Consider the following 20,659-nt stretch of genomic DNA (forward strand, 5'->3'; position numbering starts at 1 on the left):
TTCTCCCCGGGCTTCTGCTGAAAATTGGCTTTGTTACAAGTTGGACTTTCCCCGTAAACACATGTTAAATAAATAAAATAGACATATTCCAAAAGATCTCAGACTCAGTTTTAATGAGAATAAGACTAAAATACTACCTTTTAATTATAATGTTAATAAAATAGATGCAAAATTACATAAATACATTGTGAAAGATGGTAAAATCACTTATATAGGAATAATCTTGTCCGATAATATCAAAGATATAACAACCCTTCATTACAATAATAAGTTAAATTCTATAAAATAAACTATTAATAAATGGAATATTTGTTTTACTATGGAAGAGAGAGACTCACCTTAATTAAAACGATTATCCTTCCCAAACTTCTAAATATAATGCAATCTTTATCCCCTCCACTTGCAAAAATTATATAAAAGAGTCTAATTTCTTTTTACTGAGATTCCTATGGGTCCCTAATAAGCCTAGATTGGACTTAAACCATCACATTAGAGATTGGATGTTAGGTGGTATTAACCTTCCAGATTTGGAATTATATTCCTTCTCTTCAATTGTTAAGGGAGTAATTCCTTGGTTAAATAATAATTATAATGCTCTCTCTAAGGCCATTATAATGATATTCTGGATGACATTTCATGTAAATCCAATAATATAATAATGTCATATCATACTAAAATAGCTATTAATAAATGTCATTGGTTAGTCAAAGGCTATTTTACAGTAAATAAAATCAAACCAATTAACTCTTATTATATTAACAAGATAATAAACATATTTAAAAATTTCATTTTCAGAAACCCTGAATATAAACCATGGATTTTCTTTGTATTTCCAATTGCCTATACTCAAAATAGTATTAATACATTAAACTCAACAACAATGATTACACTTAAAGACAAAAATCTGTTATATTCGTATCAATTACTAGACAACGGGAAGTTACAAAATGTTGACCGTATCATTAACTGAGTTAAGCAAAGATATGTGGTTGGAAATTCATAACTGTAGACAACTAGTTGAACTTAAGATCAATCTAATTCAACCAATAGTTAGAAATTCTTTCCCCAAATTCATCAGATTATTTGTTATTCTAATATACCAGAATATAATTGGAAAGGGACTTCTATCTAAACATATAAGGTACTTAAGACACCAACCGCATATTATTGAGAAAACTACTGGGACTATTTTTAGAATTGCTAATATTAATTCCCCAAGTGAGAATGATAAAAACTAATACTCCAGTCTTTAAAACAAACTATTTCATCACAAAGGTGAAGGATATTCTCTTGGGAGTTCTTGCATAAAATCTTCATTACACCACATAAAGTTGAACTGATGTCTAATAAAGACAAAGGATGTTGGAGATGTAAAATAAATGTTAAAGCTGACAGACAGCAAATGTTTTACAATTGTATAACAATTAAAACATATTGGGATCATATAAATGTTCTTTTACAGGCAGTTTTTAATGATAAATGCATGCTGACCAAATTTCTTATTTTATTTACTACACATATTCCCACTTGAATCACAAAAACAAAATATCCTCTCTTATGAAATATTTTAACACTAGCAAGAAAAGTCACCACCAATACTGGAAGAATGAGACTACTTATACTATGAAAGAATTTATATACTTGTCAACTGAAGTCTGTCATCTTGAACTTATCATGATCAAGACCAGAACACCTAGAGCTATATCTTCATATAATATATGGTTGAAATTCAAAGAACTGCTGGATAAACAGGCTTCAGTAATTAACCAATAACTACTTATCGCATTTATTATGTTTAAAAAGCCTTGTTTTAGAGTAGACATTATTGTAAATAGTTATTTTAGTTGTTGTTTCTTACTGTATTTTTGGATACACACATTTATTATTTATTTTTTTTATTTATTTAACATTTGTTGGCCGGGAATGTCTGACTAGGTTCCACAGAGCCTGTTTTCAGCGGAGGCCCGGGGAGAAATGCTCCAGATATATATATATTTATTTATTTACTTTATAATATTTCCATTATCATATATTGATGGTTTGCTGTTAAAATTTTCAATAAAAAATGAACTAGAGAAAAAAAAAAAAAAGAGAAGTAATATCTGTATCTGCTGTGACTTTTAAGGTCCAACTATTTGTAACTAGTTCTCTTCCCTAAGCATATAGATTCATAGGGACAATACTAGACAAGTGATCTCAAGAATCATAAGACCCTAGCCATATTCACACTTAAAGTTTTGTGCCTTCCTTCTCAAACACTTAATAATGTTTACCTCCCAAAGTGACCAGGACTGTACATAACAATCCTGGTGTGAATTTGTGTCTACCCATCCAATCATCAAGGCTAGCCTTAAGGTTGTCAAAGTAGTACTCTGTTTGACCCACCGTGGTAACTTATTCCATAAACTGGGAATACAAAGAGTTAAGATCCTATATCTCCAGCGATAAGTTCACTTGTGGAGATTAAGGCCTGTAGTCTGGATGGTTGCATAGCCAATAGTTTTGCAAGAAAGAGATGGTCAGATAAGAATGGGTCTTTCCTGGTTTGCAAAACAATCCTCAGGTCACCTAGGAGCAGGCTGTAGGTTAATGAGTATAATAACAGTTGTACTAATCTGTTGATAGTTGAAAGATGCAAGTCTTTGATTTCCTTGATATCGTTGGAGCCTTTTTTGTTGAGCTATATCCTTCTATTTATATATACTAAAGGTTCATAGTTTCATAGGTGTTTACTAGGCTAATGACCATAAAGGCCTTTATAGGTATAGCTGTTCATTCCATATTTCTGAGAAGTTCTGGTACCCTTAACAAGTATAAATAAGTGCTTGAGAGATGAAACATTTACAAGCACATTTATATTACGTTATCAAAAGATGAAAATAGCAAACGCTATTTCATTGGCCCCAAAACATCTAAACATGAAAATATCGAACATTCAGAACAGCAAATTTTTTCCCATGGAAAAAATTCACTGCTCCGAAACACATACACACAACACAAGCACATCAAACAAACAGCAACCACACACATACACTTAAATTCCTACATCTAATGCTACACTAAACTATGCATACACTACTATCTACACACTTACCTTAACACAAACCCTAACCCTAAGGTCTGTCACTATCGCACACTCACCTAACCCGCACCCTAACCCTAACTCACTTAAACTGCCCCTAACCCTAAAGTCTGTCACTATTGCACACATGCCTAACCTGCGCCCTAACCCTAACTCACTTAACCCACCCCTAACCCTAACGTACAGACAATCACACACTTAGCTGAACCCAACCCGTAACTTTCCACCACAGCGCTAAGAATAGCGAAGCCACAGAAACGGCCAACCAAATACTTTCCCGAGGAAATAATTCGCTGTTCTGCAGCTTCACTATTCTTAGCATTCTCTGAATAGTGCTTGATATCAGAATATTCTAAGTTTTAGTACTTCGATGTTCTGATATAGACCCTTACAAGCAGGGGCCTGAGAGATCAACCATTTACAGGCTGCCTGTGTCCATTAGCAACATAGGTGCCAAACCTGGAATGAATTTCCTGTTCTTATTCCAAGTATCCAAGTTTCATTTGAATTGGGTTAGGAAAGAACTGTGCTTCACATGGATGGGGAGCCTGTTCCAGAGATGGGGTAATCTCTGGGATACATACCTGTTTCTCCAGCAAGTCATATTTATATCACAGGCAAAGTTTAATTCTTTAAAATGGTTAATTCTGGTGCTGTTTGTTTTGTAGATATGCAGGAGGTCCATTAAAATGGGGTCTGATAATGTCCTATATGCCAAGCATAGATCTCCCTTCAACAGCCTGTAGGAGACAGAATACAGGGATAGGGCCTTGTAGTGGTCTGCATAGGACATGCAACTTATACCCTGTATTCTTTTACTGAGGAACCTCTGTGGATGTTCTAATTGTTGGATATGCCTGATTAGGTGCATACCCATTGTACTCAATGATAGGTTTGATGAATGCTGAATACTGTGGAACAATGACTTCCTTGGACCTAGATGCCATACCTTTGTTTATACGTTAAACAACATAGAATGATTTTCTCACTGCTGTAGGCACTTGATGGTCAAAGGCTAGATTACTGTCTATCTGTGTCCCGAGTCCCTGACCACTGGGTCAACTCTAAGAGATGTGTTGAAAATATGATGGTTGCAAGGGGTGGATGACTTTATGATGGATACTATTATGCATTTCTTGGTATTTAGTTTTAGTCCATGGTTCTGACATCAGTTGTTTGTCTGCGTCAGCCCTTTCTGGAGGACATTTGTGTCAGTGTTGGATTCAATGACAGTTCCTAATTTTCAATCATCTGCAAATTTAGTCAGCCATAAACTATTGACATTGGCCCTGACTTTAGAAAAGTAAATGCCAAAAAGGAACAGTCCGAGGACTGATCCCTGAGGGACTCCACTTGTTACGGGCCTCTTAGTAGAAGTGGACTCCCCAATTCTAACTTCCTGGGTCCTGTCTGTTATCCAGTTAGCTGTCAATGGATGACATAAAGGTTTGCACCTAACCTACAGAGTTTATCAACAATACCCAAGTAAGGTATTGTGTCAAATGCCTTGGCCAGGTCAATGTAGGCAGTATGAACCATTCTTCCCTCATCCATTGCTTTGGTGACCTTCTCAGAGATGTCCACCAGGTTGGATAGGCATGACCTGCCTTTGACGAAACCAAACTGGATTGGGTCCAGTGTCTGGAGGTTTACTACATCTCTATTGATCATCTCCATCATAATTCTTTTTATGGCTTTGCATATGAGACTAGTAATACTTATTGGCCTGTGGTTTCTGTGCTCTGTAAATGGCCCACCTCTATGCAGAGAGATAGCTGTTGCTGTTCTCCACTAATGAAGTAAAAAGCCTTTTTGGTGGCTACAGTTAAATAGCAATTCGAGAGGGCCTAATATGAGATGCTTCATACTATTAAGAAGGCGTCCTGGGATACTGTGTGGGCCCACTGATGCAGTTTTCTTCTTCTTGGAGAGAGCATTAATGACCTGTTCCCTGGTGATAGCAGGGGAGTTACATTTGATGTTACTTCCTGATGGAAGGGTGAGGGGAAGAGAAGGGTAAAGCTGGAACTGAATTGGTCAGCCAGCATGTTTGCTGTATCTTCTGACTCAGTATAGGTGGTTCCATTTACAATGAGCTCTGCACACAATTGTGTATTGCCTTTCAGGTTGCAGACATAGCTAAAGAATGCCTTGTTTTTGTCCTTGGCCTGGGAAGCCAAATTTACCTTTAGTAGACTTTATTTGTCCTCTGTATTGTTTGTTTAGTTTGATGAGTGCTTTAATCCTGCTGGGTGCTGCACCTACTAATTTTTGCCATGATTTTCTTCCTTCTGTTCCACAGTCTATTGATTCCACCAAAGTGGCTTATTTTTTGAGTTAGTTCTGTTCTTCTTTTGGGTGGATATAGCTGCCTCTATGCAGCTAATAACACGCTCATACAAGATTTGTGAACATTTCTGCAATGGCAGTAATGTTCTCAGGGTTTATGGGGGCTTAACATTTTTCCAGGTTATCCATTAATAGCAGGAAGTTAGCCTTAAAGTAGTTACTGCACGTTCTAGAGTTACATGGGGGGGGGGGGCATGTTTTATTTTATTTCAAAGGAGACCATTTGTGGTCTGACCTTACCAGGTAAGACATAATACTAGGGGATGTGTAGCAATCTCCCATGTTAGTGAGGACTAGTTCCAGTATGGTTGCGCCCCTGGTTGGTGTATTGACAATCTGGCCCAGGGAATTTGTGCTTACAAAATCCATGAATCTCCACTTTTGTACATTTGGAATCATATAGAATTCCCAGGTAATAGTGGGGTAATTAAAGTCACCCATGAAAATGTTAGTGTATGGTGAATGTTTCCAATAAGTTTAAATACATGGTATGGTTTCCTGGGTCATAGAGGGGGACCTATAGCTTGCAAGGAAGTGAAACTGGATTTTGCCTATGGTGATCTGAACATGGAGAAGCTCAAGTGCATTCTCCTGTTTGACCAGCCTTGAGGTATATTTATTTTTGATGTAAATTATGACATTGTCACCTTTAGTCCCTGTTTGTGTAGTAGCTGTTCTATATGTGTGGAAGGCATTATACCTTTGCACTGTTGGTGTGTTCTCCATGGCTGTAAACCATGTGTCAGAGACTGCACAGATGTCAGCATTCTCTAGAGTGAAGAGAGTTTCTAGGGAGTACAGTTTTTTTTGTTTAGACTCCTAGCATTGAGCAGTAATACCTTTAGATTTTCTTGGTTTTGATTTGGTATGTCAGAAGTACTTTCAGTTTGTCATTGCCTAAAAAGGCACTATGGGGAAGACAATGTTTTAGATAATCTTCAAAAGCCTAGGGGGAAGAGTTACAGACCAACCCTAGCAAAGCAGCATGGTCTGTTGGCCATATCCTTCCATGCTGACAAATATTGCACCCCCTTAGAATGACACCAAAAACTAAGCCAACTATTAAAGTCAGTCATCTTTTGTTCATATTGTGGCATCATCTATGGAGAACGTAAAATGCTGCTTAGTGCTAGACTCATATCATGCTGGGACACATATTCTGAGAGCTCCATAATGTCTCACCTCATATAGTCTAGCGAGGTATGTCTCAGGTCATTTACACTCTGAGTCATACTGATACTTGTGGTTCAATGACTTACCTTAAGCTTGTCTATTTAGTTAACAACACCAACACAAGGAAAGTTTCAAAAGCATTGGCCAGATCCAGATAAGCAGAGTGCACAAATAATCAATGTTCACAACCTCTGTAAACTTTTCAGACACTTGATACAAGAGCAGGAGCAGCATAACCCTGCTGATTAATTCATTTATTTTGTATGTAGTGTTTGACATTTACTCCTGGTAACAGGTTTCCATTGCAAAGTTGTAAGCAATTAGTATATATTTGTGAACTTGAATTTTTGTCCATTGTAGTATTCTGGATTTTGTTCCTATTTCATCATTTAGATATGCATTAGATGTTACAATTTTAGAGATTACTGAAATATAGCTGGCATTTGGAGTGTGTGTGTGATTCCAGCTTTTCCAAACTTAGCAGGTATGTCAGACTTTGAAGCCGCAATGCTTTTAGCCGACTTGATATGTTGCTACATTTTTATTTTGTGCTTGGAATTGAAGGCATTCATTAGTTAATTTTTCAGATGGCATTTATTACAGTTCAGATTGCTTGGGTGCCAGAGTGACAGAGTCTCTTCAGGTTTGCAGAGTCTGCAAGTCAGAGAAAGGTATGCGGGACAAGATGCCAGTCTGCAATGCTTGTAGTCGATGTGCTTTCTGAGAAAGCATATTTGGGTGATAATAAAAATATTGGAAAGGAGTATATGGCTTTTTTATCATTGCAGTGGCAGGGTTTTGTTAACAGTGCAGGAAAAAAGGGCCCAATACAGTTTTGTAATAATTTAAGGTAAAACTATGCAAGAACAAAGTAAAAATGGTTTTAGAGTTGTAAGAACAACGGTTACAAGTAATATCATAGTCTCTCTGTAGGTATCTGGAAAACATAGCTAACTTTTTAGTTCCCTAATAAAGCATATAGTAAGAACCTGCTATCATGGACAGGCAATTTCCCTTCATCTCTGTTGCCAACCTGATAGACATAGGCATCCTGAGGCAATGTAGCAATTGTTTCATGTATACTGATGACCACTTTCTCCTGAAACAAACACATACTTTATGTGAGAGATGTAGTTACCTATGAAATTGGAGGCAAGACTCTCACATAAGGACAAATCAAATGCCAAACAGGTTGTTAGTGCACACACACTTCCTATACTAAATAAGGACAAGACACACAAACCCATATACGTGGATGTACTCACTAGTAACTTACCAGAAGATCAGGGGCTTCCCAAATGGAAATCACTTACATACATAAATACTGTGGAAAGCAATAGCCATGGAATTGTTATGGCTAGGCTTGTATAGGCCCTAAGGCCGATAGCCTAGTACTAGCCTATGAAGCAACCTATGAACTTACGAAGTTCAGAAGACAGGACCTTCCCTTCACAAAACCAAACTGATTGGGATCTAGAGATATTAAGTTGTCTGTGTCTGCATAAATGAGTTCTGCTATGGTTCATATCTAAATCTGTACAATTTTCCCCCTATAAGACACCATGTAGAGTCTATGCTGCTGCTCACAGCTCCATTCATTGGCGAGTTTGAGATGGAAACATTCAGTATGTTTTTCAAACATGGGAGAAATCCCACAGAGGCACATGGAGAACATGCAGACTTCAAACAGGCATTGGTTGGAGGTCAGGATCAAACCTTGTACTCCGTGCATGGGAGGTGAAGACCTTAACCACTAAGCCATCTGGTCTCTTTTTGTGATGGACTGCATTAGCAAACAGGTTGGAGGGTACAGATCGACAAAGCTGCTGTATGCAGACAATGTGGCAGTACAGGAAGACTCTGTGCTAGAACTTCAGTAAAGGATAGGAGAATGGAATGGGAATCTGAAGGCACCTGGGATGAAACTAATCACAGCTAAGATGATGGTAATGGCAGAAAATTGGGGAAATCAGAAAATATTGAGACCAGAGATGGAAGGGAAGATAGTGGAACAGGTAAACAGCTTCAAGTATCTGGGAGGAGTAGTTGAGAAGAAGGGTAGTCTGAATGAAGAGGTCAAAGCTAGAATCAGAGGGGCTGCAGCCAAATGGCATAGAGTATCAGGTGTAGTCTATGACAGAAGAATGCCAAAGAACCTGAAAAGTAAGGTATACAAGACAGTGGTGCGACCAGTACTACTGTATGGTACAGAAACCTGAGCAGTAAAGGCAGAACAGTTGAAGAAGCTAAAGGTGATGGAAATGAAGTGCCTGAGAAAGGTGGTAGGATGCACACTATGGAACAGACAAAGATATGAGGACATAAGAGCAGAAGCCAAAGTAGCTCCAATTGCAGAAAAGACCAAAGAGAACAGAATACGGTGGTTTGGGCACATGTAGAAAAGCAGAAGACAATATATTGAGGAACATTTGGGACAGGCAGAAAGAAGGTAAGATGAAGCGAGGATGTCAGACAAAGAGGTGGATAGATTGTGTGAAAGAAGATCTGCGACAGTCAGTCATGAGTGTTTTAGAAGGCAGGAGTGTGGCACTGAATCAAGAGAGTTGACAACAGTTAACATGATACCCCAACCCCATGTAGAAAAATTGGGAAAAAGGGGGGGGGGCTGATGACAATGATGATGATATCTAAATTTGGTGAGGATGATTGGCCTATATTTGCCTGGATCTGTAGAAAGTCCACCATCTAACACTTTTATGCATTTCCACCTAACAACCAGACCTAAGATCTATTAATTTGGCAATGACTCTGGATGCAAGTAATACTGCTGTCTTTTATCTCACAATGTCAACTATATAAACCCATTCTCAATAGAGAAAAGAGATGCTTCTCCTTTCTATCTTCATCATCAAGCCATCATACATCCAACAGCGATATACCTTGACAATCAAGATATATGTCTTTATTTATTACTAGTTAACGTTAGAAGATAGAACTCACCCTTTCAGCGGCAATCTAGGTGCACTGTCCATATAGGTGACTTGCTCAGAATTGCACATTAGGCAACTAGTAATTTAAGAAATCAAACTGAGGACTATAGGGCTAAAGTCTTCTATGCTCGTAGATATAAAACTCTGAAAAAAAACAGATTCTTAAGCAAAGTATACATTAAGATCTTGTATTCAGTAAGATCTTATGTCCTCTGCTTATTTTTCTCATAATCACTGCAAGTGCTTTCAGAAAACTTCCTTCTGCAGTATGATTCTCTCTTGTATGTTGTATCAACTTCATAACTTCTTTAGCCAACCTCTGGATTTTATATCTTTGTTCCTTTTCTTTAATCACAGAAATAAAACATTTTGCACATTTATTCTTCATGCAAGCCTTCTCTGAAAATTTGACAAACCATCAGTATGAAGAGAAATAAATGGTATGATAAATAAAATGCAAACAAATGTAAGTTATAAGCAGGCAGAGGTTGTGCATTCTTTTTCCTGTAAAAACTCAAGATCATTAAACAGAGAATCTCTCAATAAATGCACACTAAACGTCTGAATTAAAAATGCTTTCCAATGTCATACAGTTATGTAGCTTTCTGTATGAAGTACTACAGTGACAAATTAAATTCAGAAATTCTGCAGGATATTTAATTGATTCCATTTTTGATAATATGGCGACATGTATGGCCTAGTACAAAAACATAAATAAAATGATGAAAATTTAAAAAATGCTTTTAAATGAAATTGTTGTGTATAAGTACTAAAAATTAATGTAAAAGCAATCAAGAATACTGTTTTTTTTAATTTGTATACTCACTTTGGGCTAGTTGTATTGCATGCTGGGTCATCTACCCAGCACCATGTTCCTTCTTCTTTCTGATCAGTAAATCCAATCCAGAAACCAGTATTGCTTATGCTTGAAGAGTTCTTTAAAAAAATCTGCCAAGAATAAAAGCACTTGTATTAATGATAGTAATAATAATAATAATGGAATATGGTGCACTGTTTTCTTCTGAAGCAACAAAGAAAGTGAGGTAAGAGGAAGTTGCAAAGTAAGGAAATGTGTTTTTTAAGTATATTTTTATTTTACTGTATTACATTTTCTACCAAAATAAAGGTAAACTGGGAATTATTACTGAACTTTTACCATTTCCATAAGTTTGAAAGAGATAGTGGTTGTCACATTAAGAAATGGGTCACTTCTTTCAAAATGTTTTTAGATTTATTTAAGCAAACCACATTTTAGTATAATCTGATGCCTAGAATCAAGTATGCAGAATGGTACTGCGATTCTGTGAATGCAAAATATATTTTATTTTAGAATAATAAAGGTCTGTTCAGAAAAGGAATAAAACACAATCCATTAAAAAAATTACAATTTGCACCTTAATGTAAATGGTTCTAGAATATTATTGTTATGATAGTTATGCAACTTAACATTCCAGCTCACTGTATTTCCTTTAAACATGTCCCTAAGTGTGGGCTGACATGCAATTAATCCCCCCTGCCATTAAAACTAAATGATGGAATATTCCTATATAGTTCTGGAATATAATGCACATTTCTTTAATTATACTATCTGGTTAATAGAGCAGGTATAGTAAAATAATATATATATATATATATATATATATATATATATATATATATATATATATATATATATATATTAGTGAAAAACTTCTCTAAAGCAAATTTCACACTCCTCAAAACCAAGGTGGAATCCTTCAAAGCCCCCGGGCCTGTGGAAAATACGGCCCAGACCGCATAATCCTTTATAAATGCATTCTATGAACACCTTCAGGAAGGCATGGATCAAGCAATCCCAAATAAAACCAAGACCCAATCCTCCAAAGCCAGACGTCCTGTCTGGTGGACCCCAGCCATAAACAAACTATACAATAGAAGGAGGAAGCTACTACATGATAGAGCAAAATCCCAAAAAGGGAAGGCATCTCTGATCAGTATTAGCCAAAAACTATGGGCACTCATAAAATCGTCTAAGGCCAGCTTAGAGAGAAAAATTGCACAGGACACTAAGGATAATCACAAGGCTTTCTTTAGTTATGTTAGGAACCTGGGTGGAAATTCCCAGATATGCTCAGAATTAGTCCAAAATTACAAAAAATACACCAAACCCACAGACATTGCCAACATCCTAGCTGACAGGTTCAGTACAAACTCCCCCCCTCCCCACCAAAAGGGCAAATATCCATCCCAGCAGAGTGCTGCCCCCCTGACATCTCAGATGCTCAGGTAAGAGCCGCCCTCTCCAAAGCAAAAAACACAGCATCAATGGGACCAGACGGTGTCCCGAGCTGCGTCCTACATGAACTCCAAGAAGAGCTAAACCCAAACATAAAACTACTGTTCAATCTCAGCCTTTCTACAGGATATGTACCCAAAGAGTGGTGTACAGCAACAGTGGTCCCTCTCCACAAAGGTGGTGCCTCAACGGATCCTGGAAACTATTGCCCCATAAGCCTGACTAGCTTGGTCTGCAAAGCTATGGAAAGGATCATTATGGACTTCATAAATAAAGATATTGGGGACCTACAGACACTGGATCCTACCCAGTTCAGCTTTGTTAAGGGCAGATCCTGCCTTGTAAACCTGGTCGATTTCTTTGAAACAGTCACCAAGGCCATTGACGAGGGGAAGGTGGTCCACACCACCTACCTGGACCTCGCAAAAGCCTTCGATACAATACCCCACTTGGGAATTATAGATAAGCTCACCAGCTTAAATATAAACCCCTGTGTCACTAGATGGGTTGCAAACTGGCTCAAGGACAGAACCCACATGGTTAGAATTGCTGAAGCCATGTCAGCCTCCAAACCAGTTACAAGTGGCGTCCCACAAGGCTCAGTCCTGGGACCTCTCTTGTTCAGTATATATTTCTCGGACGTACAGGCTAACATGGAAGGACTGTGGCTAACCAAGCTCGCAGATGACTGCAAACTGGGCACCATAATCGACTCTCCAGCCAACACAAGCATCTTCCAAAAGGGCCTCATAGAAACAGACAACTGGTGCCAGAGCCATGGCCTCAAGCTAAACGCCAAAAAGTGTATAGTCATCCCCTTTGGCAAAAACAAAGTGCCCACAAATTACCACATAGGTGGTAATCCATTAAGTACAGAAGAAGTAATTAGGGACCTGGGGATCCAAGTTGATAGCAATCTCTCATTCGACAACCACATGGCCGAAGTGGTTAGAAAAACATTTTATATAGCCCACCTAATCATGAAGAGATTCACATCTAGATCAGGGGAGGTCATCGTGCCTCTTTACTCATCCCTCATCAGGCCCATAATTGAGTATAATGTCCCTTTTGGGATGTACCTTACCAGACACCTGCAGCAACTGGAAAGACCCCAAAAGTACCTCACCAAGAGGATCACAGGGCTCAAACAGATGCCATATGCTGCCCGGTTAAAGAAACTCCAGCTCTACTCAGTGGCATACTGCCTGCTCAGTGGCGATCTGTGCCTGACGTATAAAGCCATGTCCAACTCGGAATTAATGGACATGCTGCACCTCAGGAAATCCAAATTCCATTGAGCTATGCGCTCGAGAGACTTGAACCTCGGCACTGAAATAAATAGGACATGCTGGAGGGACAGATTCATAACCCAGAGCCTCCCTTCACTCTGGAATAAAATCCCAGTCTAGGTTAGGCAGAGTCCCTCATTGACTCTCTTTAAGAGAAATCTTGATGAGTGGATGGGAGATCGTAGGTTTACCCCGGGTATCACTTCTGTGTCACTGTTAGACAGAGGCACAGTATACTAACCTCGAAAAAGGGCATAGCAAAATTAATTTAAAATGGGTGGCAAAAGCCAAACACACTCTGGCTAGGCTTATAAATGCCCTAGGGCAGATAGCCTAGTATGAACCTATGAACCTATGAACATATATATATATATATATATATATATATATATATATATATATATATACACACACACACACACACACACATATATATATATATATATATATATATATATATATATATATATATATATATATATATATATATTGCCTAGTGATATTTGCATGGTCCTTTAAATAGCACTAATAACTGTGACATGAAATCTTGTCTTAACTGTAAAAAGTCCTGTATGCTGGGAGTTATTATAAGGCTGTGTTAATAATCATCCATCATGGTGATAGTCCCTTGAATGCAATGAGCATATCAAAACAATCCTGTCTTGGTTTGTGATTTGTTGTGGTGTTGACTGGTAAGAGCAGTTTTATTTGAATTTATATTGCATTTGTTATCACTGTTTTTAACTGTTTGTACGAAGGAAGATACTGCTTATTAACAAGCTTTACTTTGATTCATATTTTGTTGTTTTACCTTTAGTTTCACTTTTGGTTGTGAGAAAGGGATATGTTTTGAACAGGCAAGCTCTAGCCACCACCAGGGCATAGACAGCTATAAATTTGCATATACTGCGGAGAGGAAAATTCTGAGCATATCAAAACAATCCTGTCTTGGTTTGTGATTTGTTGTGGAGTTGACTGGTAAGAGCAGTTTTATTTGAATTTATATTGCATTTATCACTATTTTTAACTGTTTGTAGGTAGGAAGAGACTGCTTATTAACAAGCTTTACTTTGATTCATATTTTGTTGTTTTACCTTTAGTTTCACTTTTGGTTGTGAGAAAGGGACAGGTTTTGGACAGACAAGCTCTAGCCACCACCAGGGACCTAGACAGCTATAAATTTGCACAGACTGCAGAGAGGAAAATTCTGAGCATATCAAAACAATCCCGTCTTCGTTTGTGATTTGTTGTGGAGTTGACTGGAAAGAGAAGTTTTATTTATTTTTACTGTTAAAAGGAGGTGTGAGTACAAGCTATAGTGAGCAGAAGCTACTGCATGTAAAGAAATTAAAACTTCTTTCTGGCTGGTAGAACTTGTATGGTCAGAGCAACTTTATTATATTTTATTATTTAGTTGGATATTGCTGGTATAATTTTTGTCATAGAAGTTGATTTAAGTTCCTTTGTATTCTTGCTACTGACTTTGTGTAATTTTTTTTCCTTTGCAATATTTTATTCCGTTAAAGCTGAATATGGATTCCTTAAATGAGTATGCAATTAACGATTTGCTAATGCACAAGTATCTTGTACAGTGTAATTAACACTATGCATATTTAATGGTAGCAGCTGATTACACTGGTGATCTTTGTTCCTCATGTCAAAAGTTGGATGATTTGCTTACCATAGTTAGAAGCAAATCTCAACTTAATGATGATGATTGCACAAGTGCAATTGGCTTGGCTTGGAGAACTGTTGTATCATATATTAATGACTGGACTGCTGAACTAAATCAGGGGTGTCCAACCTTTTGGCTTGCTGAGGCCACATTGAGTGAACAGAAATGGTCTTGGGGCCACATATAAAATATATCATATAGTTAACTCTTTTGTTGCTCCGGAAGACCACAGTCGATCTCCTGGCTGTACTGTAGGTGCAATTGAACAATGAATAAATGTAATAAATGCCTAATATTTGCCTTAAAATTCTAATTCTCATTACAATTCTCTAATCTAACAGTTAACTCTAACATCTTAGTTAATATATATATATATATATATATATATATATATATATATATATATATATTACAAATAAACAGATATTCACTACAGCACTAGCATTTCTCACTGGGAAAACCATTCCAGCAGTCCAACTACGTAAAATGTCACCATTAGCAGTCCTGCAATACTATAATCCACAAAAATAACCCAACAAATTTGCCATAAAGTAAATAATTCACATTACTGACTTAATAAAACAAGTCTTAATAAGCTACAAGAGGGTCTCACCAAAACAAATAACTGGTGCCAGAAATATGGCCTCATGCTAAATGCCAAAAAATACATCATCATCTCCTTTGAAGAGAGTGATGTCCCCACAAATGATCACATTAATAACAATGTTGTAAGCATGCAATAAGTCGTATGGTACTTGGGCTCCCAGGTTGATAGAAACCTGACTTTTGGCCACCACGTTGTCTCCGTTGTAAGGAAAGATTTTTACATGGCCCAATTCATTAGTAAGGGTATCTCATCCATGGACAAAGAGGTCATAACATCCCTGTATTCTTCCTTTACAAGAGCCATTATTGAGTGCAATGCCCCTTTTGACATGTGCCTCAACAAAACACCCTGCCAAAAGAAAGACTACAACCATTTCTGCCAAAAAAGGTCAAAGGACTAAGTTCACTTAGTTATCTAAACAGACTAAAAAGCTTCTTGCTTTCCTCTGTCTCTCACTGGCCCCTATAAATTTCACCATTGGCTTGCTTTCCAGGCTAAGAAAGATCCTGCCTTAAGAGACTTCCTCTACCTCAGAAATACTGGTTATACTTAAAATGCTCACTACAAAAATCACAGCCTTCACTGCAACATAAACAAGCCACTTTTTATGGACAGGTTTTTGACACAAAAACCTTCAACTTCTGTAAAAAGCTCCTCTCATTATCAAACAATGTAGTTCAGCAACATGATGGCTGGATGGATAGCCATAAATGTAGTCCTTGGGTAAGTAGCATAGCCTTCATCAAACCAGATGGAAAATCCACATACTAACCTTTCCCAGCTGGATGGCTAAGATCTAATATTGGTTACTCAAGTCTAGTTGCCCAAGAAGAGGGGCATGTTTAACTAAGAATTCCATTTGCAAAATTATATTCAGTATACATATTAAATCTCACACACACACACACACACACACACACACACACACACACACACACACACACACACACACACACACACACACACACACACACACACACACACACACACACACACACACACACAAAAAAGCCCCTACATGTAAAATAGGCAACCTCAGTAATCACATGACACCCACTCACTGAATGAAATTGTCTGGAAGTCAAAATATCTGAAAAAAAAATCATAATAGAGATGGATTCATCCATGTAATTTCCCACCACCAAAAGGATCATCAATAAATCAACAAACAACTGCTCGGCAAAAAGTAAATCAATAACAAAACCATAAACTATAATGCTACATACTGGTGTAAACATATAACTTGTGTCAATCCTCAAGTTAATCCATACCAAAAGATTGTTTCAGAGCTTCAGCTATGTACAAACAACTTTCTCCTAAAAACTTAACTCATTGATATTTGCCTTGCTGTAATTATAACTGTAAAAAAAATGTTTGTAAGTTTATTCTGTACCGCAATGATTCTCACTGTTACAAGATGTAATCTCTGCCATATTGTATGAGTACTACATCCATAATGTGCTATCTCTCTCTCTCATGTATTATATTGTTTTGTGTTATTTTTGGAGCTTTTCTCCCCGGGCCTCCGCTGTCGGACTTTCCCGGTAAACAAATGTAAAATAAAATAAAAAAAATAAAAATAAACTTCCCTCCAATCTAAAGCCATTTGACATTCAGACATTTTAATTTGTGCAGAAGTTACTCACAGACTGACAGTTTACTGAGCTGTAATGCTGACCTTCGCTTTAGAAAAAAACAAATTCCCAGACTTTGTCAATAGCTCAAAGTGTAGAGAGGATTATTTATTTATTTTTGGAAAACATCTTTAAAACTGTTAAATTGATTACACACCCAGAAACACAGAAAAGTTATTGTGATTATGTAAACCACAGACTGCTGCAAGAAATCAAAGTCACATTAGCACTCTATGCTTATGTCCGAACAGATGAATCATATCTGTCAATTCCAAAAGAAGTAAAGTAGCTTTATAAGAATGGTGCAACTGGTCAATGACCGATAACAACAGAAAAAAAGAAAAGAATTTCCACCGAAACAATGAGGCCAATAATGGTTTAATGCTCAATAATCCACAAAAGTTACACTTGGATGTCCACGAACAACTAAGCGCTTTCGCCAAGGTTAAAAAAACCATAGGCATCTTCAGAGTTGTTCGTTTACAATGCATTCTCCCCTTTTGTATAATGTCAATTTCATTAATTAACCAATCATTCAATAAAAATTGACAATCATTAAAGACACAGTAAAATATTAACTTGCACCTAACTAATATTTAAAAATATTTATCAATTGTCAAATGTAATAAATCAACATATATAAACACAAATAAAACACTATATTGGGTGGTTTATAAAAAGAATTATGTGTTATTTCAGGATAGGAGAATGTGTGTTAATTTTATATGTTTTATTTTTATATGTTATTTACTAACAGGCAATGAAAGTACAATTTGAATTTGAATTTTTTATATATATATACATTTTTACATATATATTTTTTTTTCATATATTAGTAGCATGATTGTTTAGTGAGAATAATATACAACACAAGTATTAGCGAATACTGAAGTTCAAAGCACATTTCAAAGTGTTTTATTTGTGTTTATATATGTTGGTTTATTACATTTGACAATTGATAAGTATTTTTAAATATTAGTTAGGTGCAAGTTAATATTTTACTGTGTCTGAAGATGCCTATGGTTTTTTAACCTTGGCGAAAGCGCTTAGTTGTTCGTGGACATCCAAGTGTAACTTTTGTGGATTATTGAGCATTAAACCGTTATTGGCCTCATTGTTTCGGTGGAAATTCTTTTCTTTTTTTCTAGCTTTATAAGAAGGTTATTTGCAAGGTTGCATGGCAGTTTATATTGGAAATAAGCAGAGATATTAAAAAGGCTCTGTTTTTCATAATTATGCCGAAAAGTCTTCCAAGGTAAATACAACTTCTGATTTAGTATGGAACCATACCTCTCAACCTTAGAGCAAGAAATCTGGACAAAGCGAAAAATAAAAGTGGGACACAGGCCCAAAAATAGTTATGCATCACAGACACCATTGAAACAACTGTAGCTGCAAACATTATACATCACTTATAATCTTTCTATCCCATTATTGTCAAGTAAACATTATATGGCTCATTCAGTCCTGCCTTCTTTTGCATCAAAGAAAACTATGCTTTGAAATGACAAATGCATTAAAAATAATACATAAAACACATTGCATCAACATCCTGCAACTTCCTACCTGCAAGCAACCACAGAGCTTTCACTGAAACTAGGGCTGCTTGTTTCCCCAGAATGACAGCTCTCCCTAATTAAGTCTAATGGTATACAATCTACCAGTATCTGGACTACCTGAAATAAATTAAATTATGGCCTGTAAATTGAAAGTACACTTTGTTTAATTAAACTATATTTCTAAGCCCGCTTACTATATTTTTTCAGTAACATCCCAATATCCATTTCCAGGTCACTTTACAAGACATTGGCACTGGTAGACTTGGCATCTTTCAGAACCCCACAGGCCCACACTAATACATTGTCCATTAAATGTAAATATCCATCCACTGTAAATGGCAAGAAGCTATGTCTTAAAAAATCTACTTCTGGCATGTGTACCCAAGTATTAGGTTTTGAAACAAAGAAACATATTCTCCACAGTCCGTAAGTCTCTGTCTTTAATAATCATCTACTGTTGCAGCACTCCCAACACATAAGCACACACATAGACACTAAAATCCCCAACATTTAAAAAATGACATTGTGCCCACTTGATTTGCCAGTATTGATGATCTGCCAAAGCTAAGCTTACTGTTGTCCAATCTACCACTGCTTAGAACCCACCAATGAAAAAACAGTACTAGGTGCTTTTTTGTTTGTCTGAAAAAACAGTACAACTAACTTTATATGCTACAGTCCCACATAGTCTGTCCACTACTGACCCATTAACCTTAGGCTGCTGTCTCATTCTTACTCCCTGGAACTGCATTACCTTGGATGACTACTTTATTTTCCTAAGCAAAAGACACAAATTGGAAGATAAGGCAAAAATCCAGACATTCTTTGAAAATCCATACAGTTAAGAGGTATGAGTTCATGTTCAATACAACACTCTCCCTGTCAGGAAAGCCGCAATTTAATGAAAGTGTACTCTTAATGTATGATATATTTGTGAGATAACTTGTTTGTGTTAAGTAGGTAGAATGATCATTGTTAGCCTCTTTGTGCATGCGTCTCTCTCTCTCTCTCTCTCTCATGCACACATATACACACACACACACACACACACACACACACACACACACACACACACACACACACACACTCTTCTTCTACTTTCATGCACACAATTCTGCTTTCATGCATGCACTCACTCCGTACTTACCTATTAACACAGGTAATTGCTGTCCCTTTCAAAGGGAACAGCGGCAAATCCATACATGAGTCCCTCTTCAGCGAGAACACACACACACACACACACACACACACACACACACACACACACACACACACACACACACTGATTGTTCGGCGCAAAATAATGGCGTAAACACACTGACCCTTTTTTGGCTCAAAAACAAAACTAGAAGGTGCTTTGGCACATGCGCACACCGACATTATCGTTACAGGTCATGGGAACGAAAAACACAAAACAAAAAAAAGTGTTTTGGGGCATGCGTACATCGATGTTGCAGTTAGAGGTTGAGGGCTGCATGGAAGAGCTCTGAGGGCCGCATGCGGCCCGCGGGCCACAGGTTGGACACGTCTAAACTAAATAATGTTAGGCATAGAACAAATAGAACAGATTTAGGAAATGATGCATCTATTTTCTGCAAAGAACATTCATCCCTATGAAACATGATGATGCCCCTGAGAACTATGAAATTGTGGATGCAAGTAATCAGCAATCTGAGGATATGGTTTGTTTAGAAGGAAACAAAAAAGAAAGAAAGGAAGAAGTTCTCAACAAATAACAAGTAAGAAAAAGAAATCGACTAATGACTGTAAAGGAAAGAGAATACGTAGTAAAAAGGATTCTGCTTTGTTATGTAACACACTGGTGACAGGGAATGAAGATATCTGTCTATCAGAAAACCCTTGGTCTACAGAAAAAGACATCACCTTTCCAATGGAAAAGGTAGAAAAAAGAGGCAAGGGGCAGGTGAATAGGAAGAAATCAAAATTGAACATGGAAGGGTTGAAGAACATTACTGTAAGAAAAAAGAAGAGAAAGACAGATGTTAACTACATGGCTCAAGCTGTGGATTTACAGTGCCAGCTGGATGAGAATTTAATACGCAAT

General features: G+C 37.1%; 1 protein-coding gene across 1 annotated transcript in view; it reads right to left on the bottom strand.

The window, feature by feature from the left end:
- The window catches only part of LOC122808665 (CD209 antigen-like protein E), a 512,375-nt gene that overhangs the window by 184,052 nt on the left and 307,664 nt on the right, over positions 1 to 20,659 (bottom strand). Inside the window, exon 5 of the mRNA XM_044079641.1 lies at positions 10,382 to 10,503. Coding sequence (XP_043935576.1) covers positions 10,382 to 10,503 — 122 coding nt within the window. The remainder of the gene's footprint in view (positions 1 to 10,381; positions 10,504 to 20,659) is intronic.

This window comes from Protopterus annectens, chromosome 8.part0, assembly GCF_019279795.1.
Source record: "Protopterus annectens isolate FY-2018-M chromosome 8.part0, PAN1.0, whole genome shotgun sequence".
Taxonomy (NCBI): domain Eukaryota; kingdom Metazoa; phylum Chordata; order Ceratodontiformes; family Protopteridae; genus Protopterus; species Protopterus annectens.